This window comes from Leuresthes tenuis, unplaced genomic scaffold (assembly GCF_036924035.1).
Source record: "Leuresthes tenuis unplaced genomic scaffold, fLeuTen1.0.hap1 SCAF_21, whole genome shotgun sequence".
Classification (NCBI taxonomy): domain Eukaryota; kingdom Metazoa; phylum Chordata; class Actinopteri; order Atheriniformes; family Atherinopsidae; genus Leuresthes; species Leuresthes tenuis.
In genome coordinates this window covers 19,179,013-19,204,048 of record NW_027325375.1, presented here as the reverse complement: position 1 = coordinate 19,204,048, position 25,036 = coordinate 19,179,013, and the positions used below count along the sequence as shown (strand labels likewise).

Here is a 25,036-nt window from a genome sequence, read left to right as displayed (position 1 = left end):
CTTAAAGGCGAGTTCCATTCGAGTTTCGTCTGTACTCCGACAGCTGATGTGAAACTTCGAGCCACCATACCTGACATGCTTTTAGATAGAATCGAGCGATTAAGAAATTCCTTCCCTGCCCCTCCCTGTAATGTTTTCTTGATTTTCAAACTCGCCACCAGAAACTCAGAGCTCTTGTGTGTAGTGAGGCGGCAAATGATTGATGACAGTCAACACAGAAGATGTGGGTCAAACCATTGTTTGCTGCCAACAAAAGGCTACAAACATGTGCTGAAGGTTTGCATCACACCAACGGTGTGAGAGCACCAAAATCTGGGTTAACTTGGACGTGGTGCAAACAATATACAGACTTAAGCCATTTAAAGTGATTAATAGTCAACAATTAGATGTTGTACAGATGTTTATGGTCGGGAAAAATCCATCCCACTGGATTTGTTCATTCGTCGTTTAACGCAAACCAAACCAGTTTTAATAGATTGGCAATTTTTTGATGAATTGCCATCAGATTACGCACAAATTTCTCCATGTGCACTCAAACGATGTCTGAAATATCGTATAAAGGTTCAGGACTCTTGCAATCCCACGATTTTCCACGTTTTGACTGAAAAAGTCTGAACAACTGACTAGTTTGCCACAATTTCTGGCCCATTCAGTGCATTTAAGTAATGGAATACACCGACTTTACACCTTTGCTCTCAGTTGAACGTCATGTTGAGGAAATCTGATTTGATGTTAGGACAGTGGAAGTTAATCTGTCTTCAAACCCAGACACCTCCCTTACAGTCTTTTTCTTGAATGATCAGAAGACAACCGCTACACTGATCAGAATGAACGAATACAGTTAACGAAACCATATTCACTGGAAAGATGCGTTGACCGAGTATTTCACACAAAAAAGTTGACACTTTTTAGGCAGACTACCCAACCCCAGTGGACATGGAGGCACTTTGGCACTGACCTCCCATTTGAAACAGTCGATGGCGCCAATGCTTTTGGTTCCGATTCAGATTTTAGGGCTACCAATATTTGGGTGGATTGCCATGAAGTCAGGCGCAGACATTCAACATCTCCAGAGGATTAAATCAAACAACAGTTCAAAGTTTTTATTTGTCCAGGAGAATACCTCCGTGTCTACTCAGTGAGTCCTGCTCACTTTATCCAAATATTTGATTTGGCTCAGAATTTTTATATTATTAAATATGTGTTGTAATAAATAAATGAATGTTGACCTTTCAGTGCACTGACATGACGTTAAAGGTACAGAACTCAAATCTTAATGTAGTCACGGCAGATTGAAGTCATTCACCACTGAATATTTAAGCTACTTGTTCAATACAGAGACGTAAAACCTTCCTTATATTATGCATTTTTCAAAAAAGTGTCCCCATTGCCGTACTCTTGCTAAAAGTAATGATCAGCTTTGTGTTCCGGCACATAAAGAACTTTCTGTAGCAAACCGAACCCTATAGCCTGCTTCCCACCCAAAGAACAACTTGTATTGGGTGGCATGATGCATTAAAAAGGTTCAGAAAAGGCTGAGTCAAAGATTTTTTTGTCAGCAATGAGAACAAACCTAACAGGCTTTAAATGAGTAAAGGCTACATTTAGTGTACAGGTGTATATTATTTGCGCTATAGATGCTTTTTAATGCTTTAATAAGTATGTACGGATTGTGAAATTGTGGGCTGACACAAACATCTCATTTTTGCTTCCTTTAATATAATCAAAACAATGAAATATGTATGATAAAAAAAATTAGCACTGATATTTGAATGGGCACCAATTCTTTAATACAAATGTATTAATAAAACTTTATTGTAACCCAAAAATAACAGTTTGAAAAGTCCTTTCAGCTTTAAACTAACGCCAATACTCAATTGGCTACACAAAATGTTCTATAAATCTATGGCTTGCTATGAGATTAGGCTGCCCCCTGCTGGAGACTTACTGGGTCTGCAGGTAAATCCTGTCACTTTCAGGGCAGTCGATGCGACTTCAGGTAAACATTGGTCACTGCTGTCGGTTTATGCTTCATTTTTGCATTCAAAGTCACTTTAGCTGTGTCAAAGGGTCCATTTTGAAATGGATTTCAATAAAGTTTGAACTTATCGGCTGATTTTGGTCCATAAAGAAAATAAATTAAAGGTTGAATGATTGGGTCTATGGATATATCTGTGGACATATTCGGGGAAAAAATACTCAAAATTCACAGTCTTCTTATGGAAGACTCAAGCTGCCATAATGTGAAAAAAAAACATAAATGGCCGAATAGATCAGTTTAGATTAGGATGAATGCAGGTAAATTTAGATAATAAAATGCAACAATAATTAAATAGAATGAGAAGTTTGAAAAAAGTTTGACTTTAATTTTAAACTGCGTCTATTTACTCAGTTTTCAATTTATCTATTCTTTTATTTGGAATATATTTAATTCCTTTCTGTCTTTATCAGTTTATACTGCATTTGTTGCTTTATTGCTCCCTTTACATCATTATTGATCTATTCATTCCCACCAAATAATTTATTTCTTCAGTTTGATTTCACCATAAATAACCATATATGAAACCATATTTTTCCAAATGACTTTAGTGAGAAATATATTTGCTTCTTTGTCATCTTCATTTCCCCATTTCTTTACATTCCTGTATGAGTTTCTGCTTCATTATATAAACAAGTAGGCGGTCAGGAAGGAAATTAAATATTCTAATTTAACTAAAAAAAATAACAACATTAACATGAAGCTTCAATGGATGCAGTTTAAAATTAAAGACAAAAAAAATTCTATTAAATCACTTTTGAATAAGTTATTTTGAATTTTTTTTTAGCAGAATTTATCATATTTACTTACAGATTACGGCAGTTTCAGTCCTCCATACATTCGACCCTTTACTTTTTTTGTGCTTTAAAATAAATGAATTTGACTTCTTTTATCCAGCACAAACAGACTTCTGATACCAGAACATTGGACCCACTGAGCTTCAGGCAGCATTATTCTAACTTTAAATAATTTCTCTCCCTTCCCGATCTCTTGCTGATGTTCTCCTCTAAAATCATCGAAGTAACCGTTACTTTAACGAGCATCGAGCTCCCGACACTCCGCTCTTTCTCCTCACTTCTGTCTCCATTTCTTGAACTGAACTTCATTCGGACTCTTCCCAGCTTCTGGAAACGCTTTGTTTTGACACACTTTGTTTTGAAGTCTTTGGATATCTGACAGAAAAATCTTTTTACCCAAACTACCGTACAGTCTTGACTGCATTTTCCTGCACGAGAATTTCCGTTAGCATTTATTTTATTCCATCTTTGATAAAAGGAGTAAAAACAGCCACTTTAACCATGTTTTTCTAACCCTGTAAATCCAGAATTTAGTCAGACTGTTTTGAACTTTTTTTTGTGTGCAACACAATCTGCACACATGATATTTCAAAGAGTTCCATACAGAATAACTGCTTCAAACAGTAACGAGAAATGTCACGTTTCAGAAAACAAACATTCCGCTGAGGGAACACTTGTGCGACGACTGGATCAAGAAATTTGTTATATTTTACACATATTCCACCTTCAATGTTCCTGCTCAAATTCCCATTTAAATATAAAACATAAAAGATACTTTTCACCATCGATTGAAGTCATGTGACCCAGAAAACCCGGGAAAAGGTGATGCCTCATTTCAATTTATTTCTGGCTGAAGGATGCGGTTTTGTGTCCGTTTTCCACTTCTTTACCGTTTTTGTGGGATCGTTTTCGTAACGTGTTTTTTTTTTTACACCTGCTGGACATCAGGTGCTGAAATATGGAGCTCAAACAGTCGTGCTGACGAGTTTCGGGGTGTTTCAGTTAAAAACACTCACGTTAGAGTTGGGAAATGGGGAAACGTCAGAAATAAAAAGAGATGCCTCGTGTCTTAAAATGGACTCGGAGACGCCGCAGTCCGTCGCTGTTGGGGCTTCATCATGGAGTCCTTCCCTCTCGTGGTATCCAGTCCAGACAGAGCTGATGACCCCCCCCCCACCCACTACTGAACCATCGGCTCTGGGGCAGCGAGCGAGCTCATGAAGTTTGTGTAGTGCTCCGCGTGGCAGCGTTTGTATTCGTTGATTTTCCTCTTGATCTGTTTGGGTGTGTCCTGGTAGTAGTTCTTCTCATCTCTGGCCATCGCCTGCAGACAAAAAAAGGAGGGGGGGGTGGGACGACAGAAAAGTTATGAGCCAGCACTGAAAAGGTGACATTTAATGGGTTCTGACAGCCGCTGTCAGACAGCGCGATGGTGAAGATTTGTGACTCGGGTCTCTGTGTTTCTGCAGGAAAGAAAAAGGCAGCCGACATCCAAAGAAGAGCTTTGGGAAGTCCTTCAAGGAGCCTGGAGAACTATTCCAACTTAAAGAAATGACAGAAAGCTCGCCTTGTGGGCCTTTTCTACCAGTACCTACTCTTGGCGTGGAGCCACGGCACCATCGAAGCTGAGAGGGACACAGGTTTTGGAGCGACATATGCTGCCATCCAACATCTTTTTCAGGGACGTCCCTGCTTATTTCAGCAAGATGACGTTAAACCACATTCTGCCCGGGTTTCCAACGGCGGGATTTCATAGTAAAAGAGCGTGTGGACTGGACTGTAGCGCGTTACGAAGCACCAAATACCACAACGGAGGCCCTGGACTGACTCTTCTTGGGACTGAGGTCGTACATCAAGCAAGAAAGGCAAAGAATTTCACCTACAAAGCTTCAACAGTTCGTGTCCTCGGTTCCTAAACTCTTACTGTTGGAGTGCTGTTAAAAGGGAAAGCTGGTGTAGCTTAGTGGTAAACACTCTGTCTTTATTTACGATTTACACAATGTCCCAACTTCACTGGAGCTGGAGTTTTTTTTTAACAATGCGTTTTAATGCAGTTTGAAATTAACCTCCACATGACGTCGGCATCACCCAATCAGGACGACTTTATCCCAGCCTATGACGGGGAGGTTTTGTGGCACATTTAAAGCGCTGCACAATATGTGCTCCGATAAAACTGCGGGAAAAGTTTCACGATTATGCGTCAACACAGACGGGAACTAACATGGAAATTAATTTGGGTGTTCACAGAATTAATTTTTGCCTGCTCAGATCAAGTTGTTCTTTGCCCGAGGATAGTTTCTACTAAAAATACGAGTCGGGAATGTGGCAGGAATCGATTAGAAACCCTCCGGACAGGGACCGGCAGGGACCAGCAGAGACCAAAATGGTGACCGTAACCCCAGCTTCATGCTTTAACGTTAAAAAGTTAACCTTACTGGTTACGATGTGTCCATTATAAAGCCTGAACTATGGTGAAAACCTCGCAGATGTGCAGTTTTAGAACAACCTGAAGCCGTGTTACAGAGATGTTCTGAGAATAAGAAAAGACTTTTCAGACTTCAGAGAAAAGGATGGAAGAGTTCCTGTGAAAGACTATTTCACTGTGTGGAGAAAATGAGTGAAAGAACAACACAACAGCCTCTCTTATTCAATGATAAGACTTAAAGCGCTCCCGGTGATGACTCATTCACAGCAACTGTAAAGAATCCATTTCAATGTAGGCCATTTGCTGATAAAAGCTAAAGATTAAAAACAACCACCTCCCACTGCTCTGAGCAATAAATCCAAAACGCACCCTGATGTGTGACCGTTGATCTGCAGCAAACACTGATCACTGACTGCACCCTGGAGGAAAAAAAAACACTCAGCAGACACACGCCTGCATCACACACGTCCTCGGAACATTTTCCAAACCAACATGGACATTTTGCCACTCCAAAGCTTTTCTACAGCGCCACCCAAATAAGATCTTATTATTCTGGTGACACAACTAACTGTTTTCACTCCAACCTGCAACCCTCAGAGATCTCAGCCAGTCAAACCGGCGTTAACTTCACTCATCTCAACCGTTTCAGTTTTAAGTCCAGCTTTGTTGACTAAAATAAAAAGACTAAAAGGCAACATTTAACGTTTCCTTTCACCTGGAAGAAATTAAACCGCTCTAAACAGGTTATGGACCTCAAGTGTCTATATGCGATTTGCAGCATTTACCGGATGAAATGACGACTAAAATTATATAAATTGAAGATTTGGCTTGATAGAAGCAAACTGTCATCAAATCTAAAATTAAACTTAAATCATTTTATTTGCAAACGGCAGATTAAACACACTTGTAAGGATTCAAATAAATGCGGTAAATGTAGAACGGGCCAGATGACAGACTTAGCTGGTCTTGAGTCTTTATGAAGTATAAAGAAGAGGAAGATGTTCGAATTTTAGAGAATATCTCCGTTTACTATCTTGTTTACTTGTTAGCTTGTGACTGCTCAGATTTACATTCCAAAGCTGGAGGTACTCGACTTTATCGTGTGGATGTAAAGTTATTTAGATCCCGTTTTGGATGTGTGAAATTAGAATGTTTATTGCTGTTATTGACACTTATATTAATAAGAACGCTGGATAAACAATAGCTGATGACTTTTGGAGAAGAGATGAGATTAAATAAGTGCGCACTTTATTTTCACTATATAAAATATAGCCTGATCACATTTCACCACTCCAAGCAGGAAGCGGGTGAAGCTGTGGCTGAGAGTAACCATGGCGATGAGTAAAAAAAAACAAAAAAAAAAACATGGAAACAGCACCGATGTCTCTGCGACGTTTTATCTGCACTTAAAGAAGCAGCTGTGGCTAAAAGCTGCTTATCAGTCGACTTCATTGTTGCTCAGAATCTCCACCAGATGCATGATGGGAAGTGATCTCAGAAAAATCTAGTTATGCTCTTAAAAAAAGTGACCCTGTGAGATCTGGAGACTGAGCAAAAATCTTTAATCTGTGACTTAAAACTCAAGTCAGAGCCATTGTCTTTAGATGTGAGAGGGTGAGTTATGGGATGCATTAGGAACGCCGGCCTCCCGGTTTACCCCTTGGCCAGGCGTAGCACCCCTGTCGAACCTTTAGTTCCTTCTTACCTTGAAATCGTCTTTGTGTTCTCGGATCATGTACTGAACGTACTCGACCAGGTCCGAGGATAACGTCTTGCTGTCCTTCTCTGGGAGGCTGGCCTCCTCTTCCAGCTCTGCAGGAAAACAAACAGACGGCTGTTGCTCCATCCTGCCTGCTTTAAACGATTCACTGGCTTACGGTTTCACTTTGAGAAGATTAAAGTATAAAAAGCCAAAGCTGCCGCTGCTTTATTGGAGGAGTTGCATTAAGCAGCTGCTCTGAAGGCCGACTCCTCGGAGCTTCTGAGCATTAAAACAAAGTCATGCTGCAGATTATAAACTCTGCTTACAGTTACTTTGGTTTAATTAGGCTAAAAACACACTGAAAAACAGAAAAAGATCCCAGAGGCCGTTATATAAAATATAACCAACAAGAACTGAAGACCTGTATTAATTTCTGTGAACTTGGGCATATCTATGTACATAATTAAGTATTACTTTACTTCTATTTCATTAAAATATGCTCATAAATGTTCAAGCTGAAGGCTTCAGAAGCAGCGACTCACTGTTGAGGATGTAGGGCTTGATGACGAGAGTTTTGCCAGCTTTGTTTTCACCGAGGAGCTGCAGGTACAAACAGAAAAACAGTCGATCAATCAACAGATCCTCCACCTGCCTCACCGATGTCACAGGACCCGTGAGGAACCTTTTCAGGAGACCTCGCTCACGAGCCCAGAGGACACAGACATTAATTATTCGGGGTGCATTCGCTGCGGTGGCTTGACAAAACGAAGGCACTCGAACAAAACAACACAAGCTGCAGCTGAGATGAACTTTAATTAGTCACAGGGTGCAGCTGCAACAGCAGCAGGGATTAATTAAAAACTGAAAAGGCGCATGAGAGAACTCAGAGGCTTTAAGGAGAGTGGCTCGTTGATGTTACTCTGAGATTTGGCTCCGGATTCGTCAGAATAATTGTTTTATGGTGTGTTTTCCTTGTCACTTTTCACAAACTTCTGAGAAGTAAACGGCAAAGAGTCGCATTGATTGCCGAAATGTATCCAGACAACTGGAATCCAGGCTAGGAAACATGGATTTGTATGTTGGATTTTTAGTGAAACTCGATCAAAATAAATTAAAGCTGCAGGCAGCGATGGACGACCCTCGCACGTTAGCGGCGCTTCGGCCTAAATTCAGACAGAAGCGTACCCGCCTCATTAAAGGAATTTGCATATTTTGACAAAGTTTTAGCGCCTGCAGTAAACAAATCACTTCCTGTTATAAGTGGGCGTGGCTATTGCTTTGGCAGGACATTTGCATATCGATCTGTTCAGAGCCTAAGAGACCCTTCAGATTAAAGATTAAGCTTATAGGGATTTTTGTGGACATGGCGCGATATGTAAATTCGTCGTGGCCTCACGGACACACCCTTTAGTTTTCTAAAGAAAGTGTTATCAACTTGTTATCCATCTTCTGAGCAGATTTGAAGTAGGTCTGTTGAATATCAGCAGAGTAATAAGACCATTGACGAAAACTGGCTTTTGATCAATTTTGATCACACGTTTAAAGAGCATATGGAGAAACATTCAGGCCACTATGAGTTAATCTCTTGGACGAGTTTGTTAAAGACGAAATGGAAGCGTCAGAAGAAGAGTCAGAAAAAGTCAGAAGGAGAGTGACAATAAAAAGTCAAAGAGTCAGAAGAAGAAGAGTCAGAAAAAGTCAGAAGAAGAGTGACAATAAGAAGTCAAAGAGTCAGAAGAAGAAGAGTCAGAAAAAGTCAGAAGAGTGACAATAAGAAGTCAGAGAGTCAGAAGAAGAGTCAGAAAAAGTCAGAAGAAGAGTGACAATAAGAAGTCAGAGTCAGAAGAAGAAGAGTCAGAAAAAGTCAGAAGAAGAGTGACAATAAGAAGTCAAAGAGTGAGAAGAAGATTAAAAAAAGTCAGAAGAACAGTGACAATAAGAAGTCAAAGAGTCAGAAGAAGAAGAGTCAGAAAAAGTCAGAAGAAGAGTGAGAATAAGAAGTCAAAAAGTCAGAAGGAGAAGAGTCAGAAAAAGTCAGAAGAGTGACAATAAGAAGTCAGAGAGTCAGAAGAAGAGTCAGAAAAAGTCAGAAGAAGAGTGACAATAAGAAGTCAGAGTCAGAAGAAGAAGAGTCAGAAAAAGTCAGAAGAAGAGTGACAATAAGAAGTCAAAGAGTGAGAAGAAGATTCAAAAAAGTCAGAAGAAGAGTGACAATAAGAAGTCAAAGAGTGAGAAGAAGATTAAAAAAAGTCAGAAGAAGAGTGACAATAAAAAGTCAGAGAGTCAGAAGAAGAAGAGTCAGAAAAAGTCAGAAGAAGAGTGACAATAAGAAGTCAAAGAGTCAGAAGAAGAAGAGTCAGAAAAAGTCAGAAGAGTGACAATAAGAAGTCAGAGAGTCAGAAGAAGAGTCAGAAAAAGTCAGAAGAAGAGTGACAATAAGAAGTCAGAGTCAGAAGAAGAAGAGTCAGAAAAAGTCAGAAGAAGAGTGACAATAAGAAGTCAAAGAGTGAGAAGAAGATTAAAAAAAGTCAGAAGAAGAGTGACAATAAGAAGTCAAAGAGTGAGAAGAAGATTAAAAAAAGTCAGAAGAAGAGTGACAATAAGAAGTCAAAGAGTGAGAAGAAGATTCAAAAAAGTCAGAAGAAGAGTGACTATAAGAAGTCAAAGAGTCAGAAGAAGAAGAGTCAGAAAAAGTCAGAAGAAGAGTCAGAAAAAGTCAGAAGAAGAGTGAGAATAAGAAGTCAAAAAGTCAGAAGAAGAGTGAGAATAAGAAGTCAAAGAGTCAAAAGAAGAAGAGTGAGAGGAGTCAGACGAAGAAGAAGAAGAGGGAAATGTATTACTGTTGTTTAGATGGGCGGTTAAACCAGGCTTTATACCATGCCTTTTTAATACTGATCACCAGGTTCACAAGACAAATGTTTTCCCAAAGTAATGAATCGAGGAAGAAAATGGGGAAAACCACTACTACCGCTCGGATTGGGTACATAATGCTAAAAGTAGGAGCATGTTTTGCATAGACTCTTTCATATGTTGATGCTTCTACATTAAATTACCACAACTAAAAATTGCAAAGAATTTCCTTTCCATTTATTTCAGTTTAAATTAAATGAAACCGCCTGAATGTACATGAAACTGTTTAGACCTAGTTCCCTCATTTCAGGTGTGTGTTGTTGCTCAGATGTGAATTAATTTGATTCTGCTCTTACCCCCTGTTTCTTTACCGGCAGACTACGATTCGGGTCAGAAGACAGGCCCATCTCCAGCAGGTTCTTGGCCATGGACTTCTTGTCATCCCAAGCATTTCGAATCTGTGGACTGAGAGTGAAGACATGTTAGAGACGCTCTGGGTATGCCACTTTTTTCCTTCAAAGCCTTCAAAAGAGGTGATGGCAAGCAGCTCAGGAGGAGTGCATCCCTTAAATGGAGGGTACCACTTGTGTCAGAACCATCAAAGTTTATTCTACCATTAAATGTTGACACATATCCATCAGAATCAATGTAATCCATGTAATGCTTTCTTCTTGTTTGAATCGGCCACATGATCAAGGCGGACGTATATGCAATAACTTAATGCGTTGACGTCAAATATGTGAAATTGTCAAATATGTGACCAAAACCAGCCAATATTGTTTAAATTTATGTCTAAATCTACTTCTAAGACTGCATACTTCTGATTCAAAGTTTACATAAGACACGCAACATAAAATAGGGAGGTAATAAGAATTTTATGCTTTTATGTTAAAGAAAAATATGCGATTTCACAACAAAATTAGTGGCTTAAAGACCCAAAACTCCCAATAAGCACCCAATAATAACGGTTAGTCAACTATCCGGTTAGATAGCCAGCTTTAGCAAAGACGCTAACGAGCCGTTCTGTTCCGTGCTTACTGTTCTATCCTCGGGTTGCACTTCTTTAAGAACTTCTTCTTCAGCTTCTTTCGGTCTTGGGTGTAATCGAACTTCTTCCTTTTGCTGGACTTCTTGGCTTTCGGCATGTTTGAGACGTTTTCTGTTGGTAGAAACCGAAGCGGTTTATTAGCAGCGCAGAAGAGGCAGCGTGCGGATGGATACAGGAAGCACGTGCTTGGTTCCAATCCAGTCACATGACCAGAAGCAACGCCTTCCTCCTCCTGGGGATTTTTTTTCATTGTTATTCTTTATTCTTGACATACGAAAACAAATAAATGGACAGAGTAATTAATACGTGCAGTATAATATTATTAACATAGGGTTAAAGGCTAGAAATGAAGAAGAAATCAAGGCCAAATTCTGTTTTGTGGATATGAAACTTACCAAAAGTCATAAGTAAATACATTAAGTGTAACACATCCTGTACAACCAAACAGTACATTGTCGAATTCAAAAGTCCAATTTATCAAGAATATATTGAGTAAAACCTTTCCAAAATTTACTAGAGCAAAAAAAAAGAAGTGCAAAAAAGAAGTGCACAGTTGTTTCTGTATACATTTCAGACAAAGGACAGTTTGTACAAATGTTACCCTTAAACTTAGGAAGACTTATTTTGTAGGAAACTTTACCCTTATTTCCCTCTTAGTAAGAAGGAGTTTGTAAGAAAGAGTTCAAACCATACTCCAGTTTAGATGATCTAAAAAGTTAGACAAGTAGGGTACAGCAGCAGGGTCAGTAGCGGATTCCCTTAGAGATAGTAGTCGTGTTTCAGAATTATATCTGTTTGCATTGGCAAAAAGGGCATCACCCAATAGGGTCATTCTTGGGCTCAGAGAAGGTAAATTCATAGGTTCGTCAACCCATCACTCAAGGGTTTTCAGTTTACATAAAACAGTTGTATGAACTGTTTACAAAAGTAATTGAACATGATAAGATAAGATAAGATAAGATAAGATAAGATAAGATAAGATAAGATAAGATAAGATAAGATAAGATATATTCTTAGCAAATATAGGACAGTGCAATAGAAAAAAAGAGAAGAATAAGAAATAGTGGTCATTTGAAATAAAATAAATATATACATAGTGTACAGAAAAACAAGTTTACAAAAAGACGATGAACAAAAATATGTACAGTAATGTGCAGATGGACAGTTTATGTATAAATATAAAATAATGAAGGTATTTGTAAACTCAGATGAATAGTTTTATTTATAATTTTTATATAAATGTCTGTTGAAACTGTTATATGCACCGGCACTATGATGACTGTTTGCTCATATGTTAAGATTTCTGTATTTCTATAATATAATTTTACATGAAACATAATGTTTTTTGATGGTAAACTGGTGATCTTTGGGTCAAAAGGCAGTTAGTTCCACTTGAAAATCAAATTTTTAACTTGTTATACTTGTTCCATAACTAATAAAATAGTGAACTCTCAGTGAGACTGCATTTAAATAGCTGGACAGAATTTGAAGTGAATCCAATCTGATTAAAATACAGTATGTAGAAGTAATTAAAAAAATGTCATTATCATTCATGACTGATTAAACCAAAATTGAAAAGAAATTCTCTTTTTTTATTGATTTTCTTTTTTATTCATAAACCTGAATGATGTAACGCAACTTTTATTGACTTTAATGTCTTCTTCTACAGGAGGATATGAGGTGAGTTTGGTGGTTGTGAAAATTGCAGCTTCTGTTTTTATCCTCTAGATGTCCTCCTGAGTCAAAAAGTATTTCTCAAACGGCAGAGACTTTAGATTAACTTTCCTAAAACTGCATATCAAACGTCCCTTTCATCATTGTGGCTTTGTTTGCACATTGAGAATTTGCAATAGTAAAGCCTAAATCTTAGGTTAAATTTCCTTTTATCCACCTCAAGTTCCCTCTATTTTGTTCATTTCTGTTTCAGTGAATTATTTATACATTGCTACCTGTCTGCAGTATTCATAAAATGTAAATATATTGGATGTTGACAAATAAATCTCACTTTAATAAAAAATATATATATATCTGGTATATGAGAGGAATTCTCAGAAACAGTCACAATCTGATTAATTTCACTCATTTTTAAAATGGTCGAGTAACTCTGTAATATTAAACCACATATGAAAATATCTTTCAGCTAAAATGTTACATGCTCGGTTCTACAGAGGAAAGCATACATGTCTTGGCAAAAAAACATCTATTCAAACAGAATATCCCTCCTCTTACAAATTGAATAGCTACACATCAAATTTAAACACAAATTAAACAAGTTTGTCCTATAAATGCTCTTACAGTTTGATTTGCTATTGTGATACTGATCAACATTATCTGGCATTGATCTGTGAAAGCACTGATGACTCAGAGAAATGCTGCAGTGTTGTTGGCAAAATTTGCAATATAAAGATATTTTGTTCACCTTGGGAGAGCAGAAACAATCTGTAAGCAACACTGAACACTATTTGTTTAATCTCATCTTGTGTTTTTGGTCTTTTTGCCTTTTTTGGTCCCCCAACTCTTCACTGAAACAGTTTGCTCTTTAGCTGTTAAATGCTTCATCATATTCACCACCTGACCTTGCCAACCGGCAATGTCGAGCAGGAAGTATATGATGGAGATATAGTTTTTTCATTGAAAACAGCTGCTTACTGCAGCTGAAAATGACACTTTTCTTCAGTTTCTATAAGCCAAGTTTAGAAAACTGCACCGACATGAACAAGATTAGTGTAACGTGAAATGTTCTCATTCACGGTTTTTCCACTTTTGACTATAAGACGAGGTTGTTCATTTAGTTTTTTTCAAATAGGAAAGCGGTCAACTTAGGTGTGACTTCATTACCATCTGCCAGCGTTGAGGCAAATCCTCCTCCTCCAGTGAAACGTGCCTGGAACACCTCCACTGGTAGACATGTGATAGGCATCTTTAACAGAGGCCCAAACCACCTCAACTGCCTCATTTCAATGCAGGGGAGCAGTCACTCTTCTCCAAGTTCCTCCCAAATGACTGGCTTTCACAGCCTATCCCTACAGCTTAGCCCAGGCATGCTCTGGGGGATGCTAATTTCGGCTACTTGTATCTGTAATTTCATTCTGTCGTTTAGTATCCACAGATTATGACCATAGTTGACAACTAAAACCAAGACTGGTTGGTTAATGGACACCGATGGGCTCATCTCTCTCTATGGCAGACTGGTACAGTACAGACTTCCCCAATCAGCCTGTTGATTTTGCACTCTGTTCTATCTCCACTTGTAAACAAGACTCTGAGAGATTTAAACTCCTCCACTTGAAGCAGTAACTCACTTTCATACCAGAGTGGGAAATCCAACCTTTGCCCCAGAGTTAAAAGTGTTGAATTTCATCCCAGCTGTTTTAAGCTTAAAATACAGCTGCTGTTAACTGCGCGTATGCTGTTCTATCACGGCTGTCTTGTGTATTAGACGTTTGTTTGGCGCGTCCTCAAAAATTAACGTTATGCGCATGCAAGCTACTCCAGCACCAACCAGAAAGACTCTGTATTTGTGTCCAAATAGCTGAAGAACAAACAGCAAACAACACATTTTCCATTGCTCTTTGATACATTATAGTGTAAAAATGTGTTTGAATGATAATCTGAGTTAAGCTGAAAGTATGGAAAACCATTTAATTATGCACAAAGAATAGATGAAATTCAGATTTAGCATAACATGATGATGGAAAGGAACAGAACTGGACCTTTGAGTCTTGTCGCTGTTGGATGAGCCGAGTTGAGAGGTGGGACACTTCTGATGAAGCTCCCTAGTATCAAGAAGAGGTGGATGGATGTTAGGTTAAGCCCTGTGGACGGCTGAGCGCCCTAATGCCTGCTGAAGGTCTCAGCTCGATGAATGCCAACAGGACCACATTATCTGCAGAAAGCAATGATGCAGAGATCCTAAGTCTCAATGATTTGTTAATTACTGGTTATATGTGCATATTACTTATGAGCTCATCTCATCCCAACTGTCCAGGTGACTTCTTCTCTATTCATTTTGGTAAAGTTATTTAAATTAAATAATTTTCTTTTGTTTTTTTTTTCATCATGGAATTATTTTTTTCCCAGGATAATACATGCTCACCTTCCTCTTAAAGTTTTAAAGGCACGCCCATCTGAGAGAAAGTCCGTAGGTAGACCCAGAATTAGCAATCTGGAACAGGCTCCAGCCCCCTGTGACCGTGAATAGGAATAACTGGGTATGGAAAATGGATGGATAACATATCCTATTTCATGGGAATGTCTTGGAATTAGGAGAAACTGGAATGCTTTGCTAGGGAAAAGGAATACAGTGCTTAGCCTTTTGCCACCACAGCTTGATCTGGGATGAGATGATGATGGATGGAAAGATGGATTTTTCCCTTTCTCTCAGCATGTTATATAGCTTTTTTAATTTCCTATAAAGATAGCAAGCACAACATTGTTCTCTCCCACAGGAGACACAGCTCCTACGCTGCCTGAAAGGCCTATTTTATAGTCCATGCTTTTCTTCATTTCCTTAATGACATCTCCATGAAATATGGTTAATGCTTACCTAGTGTTTAGTTTTGTTCACCAAAGCCTTTAGCTTGGCAGATCCCTGGATACGGTCATTTTTGACCAATCGGAGCAGCATGTTTTGAGAGCCTCTTAAAGAGATGAGAGCTATATCAAAGCACATCACAGGTGATGAAAAAACACGTTTTTTCTTTCTAATAATACATATATCTCTACCAGGAAGCCCCTCCCAAAATGTTTGACCCTGAAATGAATATACTATTGGCTCTTTTGAACCAGAAGACACAATCATTGATGCAAATCAATAACAAACAACTCACTGCCTGGTGTGCAAGCTGTTGCCATCAGTATGCATGACATAACAGTTATTGCATTTCTTAATGCACATTTAATGCACTGTGGTGCTGATTTTATTGATCTGGGCAGGAAAAAACACTTCCTGCAGGATGAGAGATGAACAGCTCCACAGACTGTAATCTATTGATTTCTTGATTTAACAGGGCAGGACACCAACCTTTTTGGCATGTATGAGAATTTGTCATTTCTACATAATAGATAGACTTTGACTTGAATTGTGAATTATCATTGGGAAAGGAAAATTAAGCTGTTAAGATCAGGTATGGTCAGGTATAGTGACCAATTAAGCAAAAAAAGGACACTCATATCCATAACTTGAGAATTTAAATCATTATTTCAATAACTGATTAATGAAGCGCAAAACACTGGCAAAAGTTAGAAACATTTATTAGTAACCGTTTAAGCAAAAATCCTCCAAACTGACCTATATTGTCTTCATATATGCGAAATTTAGATTGACTATTAACAAAAGAATAGCTCAAACGAAAAAACATGCATCTAAAAGTAGTTGTTTAAATGTTTAAGTAATGAAAAAGGTTAGGATTAACTAGAAGGAATCATTTCAAGGAACAGTAAAAGTAATAGTTAGCTAAAAGGCTAAGCCTATAGCTTATGGACAGCCTACGACTGTGGCTGGGATCCAGCCTAGGCTGGAACCTATCCTAGCTGTCAATGGGCAATAGGCAGGGTACACCCTGGACAGGTCACCATCACAGGACCACATACAGACAAGTATGAGTTAACCTACAATGCTTGTTTTTGGGCTGTGGATGGAAGCTGGAGTACCTGGAGAGAACACACGCATACACAGGAGAACATGCAAACTCCACATGGAAAGGCCCCAGTCGGGAGTTGAACCAGGAACCCTCCTGCAATGAGGTGACAGTGCGGCCAGCTGAAATTAATTGTTTAAACCCTTAATTAGCTAACTGTTCAAACACTAATGGAAACCTGATAAACGATTGTTCATGGTTTAATGGTTTTCTAAAGGTTATACAGTAAAATATAGAAGTAAGAAGGGTCTTTAAGTCACTTAGAAGTAAAAAGTGTTTATGATTAACTAAAAGTAATAAGTAAACAGTTTAATTTCACTCAAAATTTGTTGCAGTAAATGAAAATACAAAATTAGCTTCGAAGAAATATTATTTAAAGTAAAGTCTTTTAGTCGAGCTTCCTACAAAAACAAAACGGTAAACTGGGCAGAGTGAGAGGTCTGTCGTGATATGTTTAAAGAACAGCGTGAGCAGCCTGTCAATTTTCCTCCTCTCTGATGGCCTTTCAGGGCGGAGACACACCGGGAGGAGGAGGAGAAAGAGGAGAGGAGGGGCGCGGATCGTCACCGGACAGGACTGTGGGAAAGCGAAGACGGAGAGTTCAATTTTAACTCCAAGACTGGGCGGTGGGCAGAGGTGGTGGACGGTGTTTAGGAAGGATAACTGTGACTGAAGCTGCCGGGGGGGTGACCACCGGGAGCTCCGAGTGCTGCTGCTGCCGTAACCCCGCACAGCATCAACATGGAACTGGAGAACATCGTGGCCAACACCGTGCTGCTTAAAGCTCGGGAAGGTAAGGATGGAGAGGGCAGTTTGACAGCTCCTGTCCCCGGCTGTCGTATCGACACGGCACCGGTCCAACGGCAGTAGGGATGCCCCGGACATGGGTGATCCGGACAGTTACTGCACTTCCTCTTGGCTGGTTGTCAAATCTTCTGATGATGCGAGCAGGATGTTGCCGTAAATACGTGTAAACCCTCTTAAAAGCTCAAATTTTCCTCTGCCGAGTTCGGGGTGTACATGAAACTGTCAATTACTCTGTTATCACACACAAACCACCTCCAGATCGTTATTATCTACTCAAATATTGCATTATTTTTGGCGCACGAAGGATGATGGAAAGATTAGTACTTATTTTTTGTCCAGAATGCTGAAGGCGCAAGTGTGATTGACGCTTTAACATATATTTAAAGTGACTTTGGCGTGGCTCCGATAATGCACATTAAAATAAGTCCGGAAGGGCTTGCAACTGTGAATTGAGACTGCAGCGACACGTCGGGTTTCCCTTGCTGATGTTGCAGCATCGTCCTATAGTTTGCGAAACAGGATGTTGAGGCAGAGCAGCTGTGCTGTGCCGTGCCGGGCTTTGTGCACAATTGATTTTAATGTTCCTCCCGGAGCGCCCTTTCTTTAAAGACAGACAAGTGTAGAATGTGGAAGTTATGCTTGTGCGTAATATGTACAAAGCACTGGCCCAGCTCATGCAGCAGCTCTCCTTCTGCACTTCATACATGAGCACATCAGAGACCTTTTGTTGTTATTGTGAAGAGGAAACAAAGGTTGTGTTGACTCACGGCCAACATAATCCCAATGCCATCTGCAAAGGGACAGGGGAAGATGAGTGTTACGATCCCTCGCTGTGAGCTTATCTGCAGCCTCTCAGAGGGCCAGGACTCAAGCTTCAGTGTTGTGCCCATTCAAAAGTGTTTCTCAGAGGATTGTCTGTGATCTCTGACCTTCAGGGAGCGTTTGAGCCTGACAAAACCTCACCGGATATGGGGACAAGTTTGCCCAGAGTTAGAAAAAAAAAAAGAGGTATGCAGCCATTAAAACTTACTGCTCGGCTCTGATTTAGTCTAAAGCACCATTCTGTTTAATTTGACATGCTTAAGCCTATTAAAGGGGCAATCCCCTGAATTTTACACACGAATGAGAGCATGCTTGTCATCTGAAGTACTGAATACAGCTTTTTTCGGACCTTCCGAATATGCTTCCGAGTATGCTTTATATAGTCCAGAAGTCTTGGATTTGCCCATTTGTGAAGTAGAAATTTACTGAAACATCAAGGTATAGTTATGAAAGGAATCTGGTTTTAAAGTGAACATTGTTTGTTTCAATTGGAAAATTTTCTTATCCAAGTTGGAAGTAGTTGTAACCTTTTAGTCAAAATTGACAAAATTTGCTAAGGGTTGATGTCGTGCAAAAGTCTTGGATTTGCACTTCATGTAATGCAAAAGTCTTGGATTTGCGCTTTATATTGTCCAAAAGTCTTGGATTTGCACTTTATATTGTCCAAAAGTCTTGGATTTGCACTTTATATTGTCCAAAAGTCCTGGATTTGCGCTTCATGTAAAGCAAAAGTCTTGGATTTGCACTTTATAAAGTCTAAAAGTCTTGGATTTGCACTTCATGTATTGCAAAAGTCATTAGATTTGCGCTTTATATTGTCCAAAAGTCTTGGATTTGCACTTTGTATTGCAAAAGTCTTGGATTTGCACTTTATATAGTCCAAAAGTCTTGGATTTGCACTTCATGTATTGCAAAAGTCATTGGATTTGCTCTTAAGTCTTGGATTTACGTTTTTATATAGTCCCAAAGTCTTGAGTTTGCGCTTTGTAAATTCAGCAGATTGCTGCTCAAATAGGCAAATGTGTGATTAGTAAAGAGGTCCCTGAGCTCTTTTATTCCCTGTCTGTTCCTTGTAAGAAAAGTTATCAGCTGTGGATCATCATCCAACGACAGAAAAGTTCACACCTGCTCCTGAAAGAGGTCCTGAATCAGTTTTCCTGTTAGGTTTGAGGAAGCCTTTGCTTGGACATTGTTCCACACAGGTGTTAGGCTATGTTTTCCCTTTAAAAGAATGAAGCTTCCCAGCTTGACAGCTGCAAATTGCAACGAGAGGAAACGGCCTTACAGTGGCAGTGAGGAGAAGTCATGCAGCGTGACGCTCAGCAGTTCGGGAGTTCAGCTATCAGTCCGACCACTTTGTGTCTCTTACTGTGTGCAAATAAGTCAGTTGTTCTGTGGGTTTATGCAACCCAGAGATTATATAACAAAACTCGGGGTGAAAATGGATGATTTCTCTTTTTTCCCCTCTGCAAGTTATGACTTTATTTTAGGTACATCGAAGGGATTGTGGCCAAAATAATGACAGAAAATAAGTAAATAAATACCTTCTGGTAACTCTATTAGTTTGTAATTTTCTCCTAATGCATTTGAAATTTTCACTTATTCCCATAATGGCTGTCGGGTACTGGTTGATCCCAACTGATATGCACTTTTAGATTTTAGCTGGAACTTTTTCTCGTGATGCAGATGTTTGTCTCCAAGGCTGACTGTTTTGGAGTCATAAAACTTGGTTCATGGGTTTACAAGAGCCCAGAGCAAGCAACACTTCTGGTTGATGCTGATTTTTTTTTTGTAGTGATTTGATAACATAACTTTGGTTCTGAACTCTGTTTATCAGTGTTCTGAGTTTGAAAGCATGGACAATACTCAATATTTCTTTTTTTTTTTTTTCGCAAAAGCAGCTTTATGTCAGTGATTTGTTTCTATGAAGCCACATTATCGCCATAAAAAGCACATAGAAGAAGAGAAGGATGGTGGAGGAATCAGTGGTTGTGGTTGTTGTTTTGCTCATGGTTTCTAACACATCTTAGAAATGGTGAATCTAATTGGCTGTGACAAAGGACACACTGTACAGTATTTTTTTTTTCTCTTTTCTTTGAAATGCTCCCACACTTTAGACATTTTCCCTATTTTTCTCAGATTTTGCTCCTTGTTGTCTTCTACAGTTTCCTCCATCAAATCAAGCTGCTACAAACGCAGCATGTGCGTAACTTGTAGAACCTCCTTTAGCAGCAATAAGTTGAAGTAAGGATTTTCTGTTTGACATTATCAGTCTCTCACATGGTTGTGGAGGAATTTTGGCCCACTCTTCTTTCCAGCGTTGCTTCAGCTCATTGAGGTCTGCAGCATTGGTTTATGCACAGCTCTCTTCAGGTCCCACCACAGCTTTTCAGTCAGGTTGAGGTCTGGACCATTGCAACACCTTGATTATTTTCTTTTTCAGACACTCTGTTGTAGATTTGCTGCTGTGTTTGGGATCATTGTCCTGTTGATGACCAAGTTTCAGCCGAGCTTTAGCTGTCAGACAGATGGCCTCACATTTGACTCTAGAATACTTTGGTATACAGAGGAGTTCATGGTGGACTCAATGACTGCAAGGTGTCCAGGTCCTGTGGCTTCAGAACAAGCCCACATCATCAGCCCTCCACCACTGTGCTTGACAGCTGGTATGAGGTGTTTGTACTGATATGCTGTGTTTGGTTTTCTCCAAACGTGCTGCTGTGCATTATGACCAAACATCTCCACTTTGGTCTGGTCTGTCCAAAGGACATTGTTCCAGAAGTCTTGTGGTTTGTTCAGATGTAACTTTACAAACCTAAGCTGTGCTGCCATGTTCTTGTTAGAGAAAAGAGGCTTTCTCCTGCAACCCTTCCAAACAAGCCATACTTGTTCAGTCTTTTTCTAATTGTGCTGTCATGAACATTAACATTTAACATGCTAACTGAGGCCTGTAGAGTCTGAGATGTAGCTCTTGGGTTTTTGACCTTGAGGTGAACTTGCTGGGACGTCCACTCCTGGGAAGATTGGCAGCTGTATTGAATGTTTTCCACTTGTGAACAATCTTTCTCTCTGTAAAATGATGGACTGCAAATAGTTTGAAAATGGCCTTATAAGCCTTCCCAGATTGATGGGCAGAAACAGTTGCTTATCTAAGATCACTGCTGATGTCTTTCCTCCTTGGCATTGTGTCAGTCTACCTATTTCCTATGGAAGCAGTAAAGGTTCATTTAGTTTTTCATACACTGCTTCTGTGTCTTTTGTCTCAGTTTTTGTCCAATAAATAAAGACACAGTGTAATATGTGTTGTTGTAATCTCAGGTTATTTTCACTTTATTTTAAGACTGGTAAGAACCAGATGATTGGTTGTTATGTCCTGACCTGTAACACTTTGTGAATTCACAAGACTCTACTGAATGATAATCAAAACGTACATTTATGTCGAAAACAAACTCCTCGCTGGTTCCTTCTTCTCCACCAGAATCTATAAGTCATTGTACTTGAGCTGAATCATGCTCTTGTTCATTTCAGTTCCTGTTGGAAGCCCAATAAGCACTTATGAAATGCGAATCACAAAAGTTATGGTGTTGAAATATTCTCTCACATGATGTGTGCACAGTGTGGTTAATGCCTCTTTCAGGTCAGGGGAAGAGTGTAAGTTCTACAGTTCTTATTATGTAAATATTATTGGCGTACTTTTATGCTACGTCAAATATCGTGGTTTTGAATTATGAAGACGAGTCTGAAGCCCCAAATAAAACATGGATACATTGTCTATTCAAAGCCAGTAAATACAAATAAGATGCAAAAATTGGCTGCCCCATCCACAGTGCCTTTGTAGTGCGCACGGCATGATTCCATTTCAGTTGATAACCATCTTTTGTCTTCAAAATGACAGGATGTGTGAAAACGAACAACATTTTTTTGCAGCTGAAGACATTCAAAACAGTCTGATAGATTACTGGTAATCTGCTGTTTGTACAATAGTACCGATCTTGTGTTATTTAGAAGAAAAACAGAAACAGGAAGAAAGTCATTACATTCAACGGAAAGGTTTTTTTTACATGCAGATTTTGTGATGTTTCTCTCTTGACCTGTTCACTGCAGAACAGACATGATGTTGTGGTCTGTAAATGTCAGTTTACATTTTAGGTTGCTTTTTTTCTTTCTTTCAGGGCTGCTGATCCTATATATTGTTTTATTGCTTTTAAGACTTAAATAATGGCATTTACCTTTTTGTGTAGCCTTGAAATTCACAGGAAATTGAACATCACGTTCACCTTTAAATCTGTTTTTTTTTGCACTTGAAAGCTTTTACTTCTATAACAGATTTAGCAAAATACATTCAATGGCATAAAAAGCAGAATTTAAACTTCTTATTTAAAACTATATCCACTTTTTTAAGTATTATGAGTGGCTCCTATTAAAAAAAGAAACACAGAGAAACTTTTTTTTCAGAATGCCAACTCTATGTTGCACATTTGTTTCCTTGAAAGCTTTAACCTAACATCCAGTGACATGACAGGAAATGCTGGCAAAAGAAGTGATCAGGAGAAATAGAGTCATTTTTGGATGGCAAAACCAGGCAATCAAAGCATGTCAGGGCCCAAAAAGAGCATGGGTGATTAATCATGGAGATGCTGAGGCTCTCAGTAAATAAAGACAACAGGAGGATAAAGACCAGAGATGCCTCTGAAGTCAAGCTGAAAGTGCAATTTGGGTGGGTTAAGCTGTTATTGGACGGCCATTATTAAAAAAAACACAAATGGAATTACCAAATGGTATTTATAGGTCACAGCTAAACTCTGCGATGTTTGTTTCTGCCAGATTAAAACCAATAAGGTGCCAATTTACAGCTGGAAATGTAAATGTTCACACATCATGTTAGAGTAAACCACAGATGCAAAGAAAACCTCTGCTACGTGTGTGCAGACAGGAAGACACTCAAATGGTGACAACTCAACTCCAAACTCATAGAGAGAAAAGGCTGCCTCGCTCAAGTCCGACATGCTTTCAGGTGACTTGAGATCCTTTCTGATCGTCAAAATGGAAGATTTTCATCTTTAGAGGAGCAAAACACCCGTAAAACACTTTTTGAGGCAACCTTTGTGGACATCCAAAAGGCTAAAAATCTTCCAAACCTTTAGTCTTTTATTTAAAAAGACAACCCAGGTTATATGTGGCTTAGAGGAGATGAGATGAGATAAACTTTATTATCCCCCCAAAGCACAACAGTGTTACAAAAAGCTGCATTCACAACCGGTCACACAAAATAACAAAGCTCTGATACAAAAAAAGCTCAGATTAAAACTATAAAAGACTTTGAGCCTTACTCATGTGGAGTTGAACTAAGGTATACCGGCTGACTATAAAGTACATACTCAATATATTGCACGCTTCTCCCACTAAATAAAGTAATCATTACCACAACAATACACCCTAAAAGCATTAATAAGATGGAGATAAATTAATTAAAACAACATAAAAAGGAAAAAAAAAACACTGTGACTTATCTGAGGACAGTTTGTTTGCGCAGCAGTGTTACAGAAGTTGGAAGGAACAACAATTTAAAACAATTACTTTAATATTTGATGGCCCCATAGTGTCTCTCAGATGGTACTAATTTATATTCAGAATACAAATTATGCAAAGGCTCTTGCAGGTTTTTCTGTGCCTGGCTTAAAACAATGCTCTTGCATAAAGAGAGATTGGTAAGCATCGCTGGCAATCCCTTTCATGGCTGTTCTCATCAGTTTCTCGAGTTTGTATGTGAGTCTTTCTCAGTTAAAAGCTTTCATATAAACTAATGACAACCCTTTATAAAAACTAGTGAAAACCTTTCATAAAAGCTAATGAAAAGTTTTTGTATAAACTAGTGAAAATCTTTCATATAAATGAGTGAAAAACTTATATAAACTAGTGAAAAACTTTCTTATAAACTTGTGAAACCTTTCATATAAACTAGTGAAAAGCTTTCATATAATCATATGAAGCAGCTGCCTTACTTATAATAAATAATATTTAGCTATGACTCGCTGATGTAAAGTGCGCAATGAGCTAACTATACCAACTTCCGGTTTAGGTGAAATGCCTTCCATTTCAGGTGGAATCATCTGAAAATATTTAACCAGTATATGTCGGAGCAATTTCACTAGTGTCTATGAAAGGTTTTTACTAGTTTATATGCTATGCTTTCATGCGTATGCAAGCTAATTCTGAATAATGTACATGGTGGCTCCCCAGATGATACCAAGATTGTCAGCAGATGATTAGATGTTGCTGATGAGGGGGCCGATACTGACTGACCTCCTTAGAGAAACTGTCAGGGCCAAACACAAGAACCTCAGTTTTACTTGAACTGAAATGGCGGAAATTTGAATACATCCATAGCAACGGAGAAGCATTCAGACAGGAGACAGGAGAGGCTGTTGAGGAAAGTATCATCTGCATAGTAGGAGATTCCTTTATATATATTAAGTAGATGGCCCAGGGGTAACATTTATAAAGAAAACAGAAGTGGTCCATTAATTGAGCCCTGTGGACTCCATACATGAGAGGTACAGATGAGTATATATATACTTGTTAATTTGAATTTTGAAGTATCTGTTGGGTAGATATGATGAACAGCCTTTGGGAGCAGTGCCAGTGATGCAGTTAGGTGTTCAATAAATTAGTCTGCCATTCATTCCTTCCTTCTTTATATTACTTATTATGACCTTTGACCCACATGTGGTCAGAATGGCCCAGGCTGTTTTATTACATAATCACCTGTTTCAGCTATTTGAGCCGATTGCGGCGATATTGAAAAATTCTTCCACAAATTGCTGAAAATTAACTATTGATTGTCAACAGGATCTCTCTGTGTTTTAAAAATACTTGCAAGTTATACGTAAATTTACACCCCGTACGTG

General features: G+C 38.9%; 2 protein-coding genes across 2 annotated transcripts in view; one reads left to right on the top strand and one right to left on the bottom strand.

Moving 5' to 3' along the window:
* Positions 1-3,317: 3,317 nt before the first annotated feature.
* Positions 3,318-11,048, bottom strand: nop16 (NOP16 nucleolar protein homolog (yeast)). The gene is made up of 5 exons (XM_072374534.1): positions 10,851-11,048; positions 10,169-10,277; positions 7,505-7,562; positions 6,966-7,072; positions 3,318-4,159 (listed from the first exon to the last, which is right to left on the bottom strand). The coding sequence occupies exons 1-5, from the start codon at positions 10,955-10,957 to the stop codon at positions 4,016-4,018; spliced, it is 525 nt and encodes a 174-aa protein (XP_072230635.1). The 5' UTR covers positions 10,958-11,048; the 3' UTR covers positions 3,318-4,015.
* A 6,001-nt stretch (positions 11,049-17,049) lies between these two features.
* The window catches only part of grk6 (G protein-coupled receptor kinase 6), a 63,301-nt gene continuing 55,314 nt past the window's right edge, over positions 17,050-25,036 (top strand). The window contains exon 1 of the mRNA XM_072374532.1: positions 17,050-17,292. Coding sequence (XP_072230633.1) covers positions 17,241-17,292 — 52 coding nt within the window. The 5' untranslated portion in view covers positions 17,050-17,240. The remainder of the gene's footprint in view (positions 17,293-25,036) is intronic.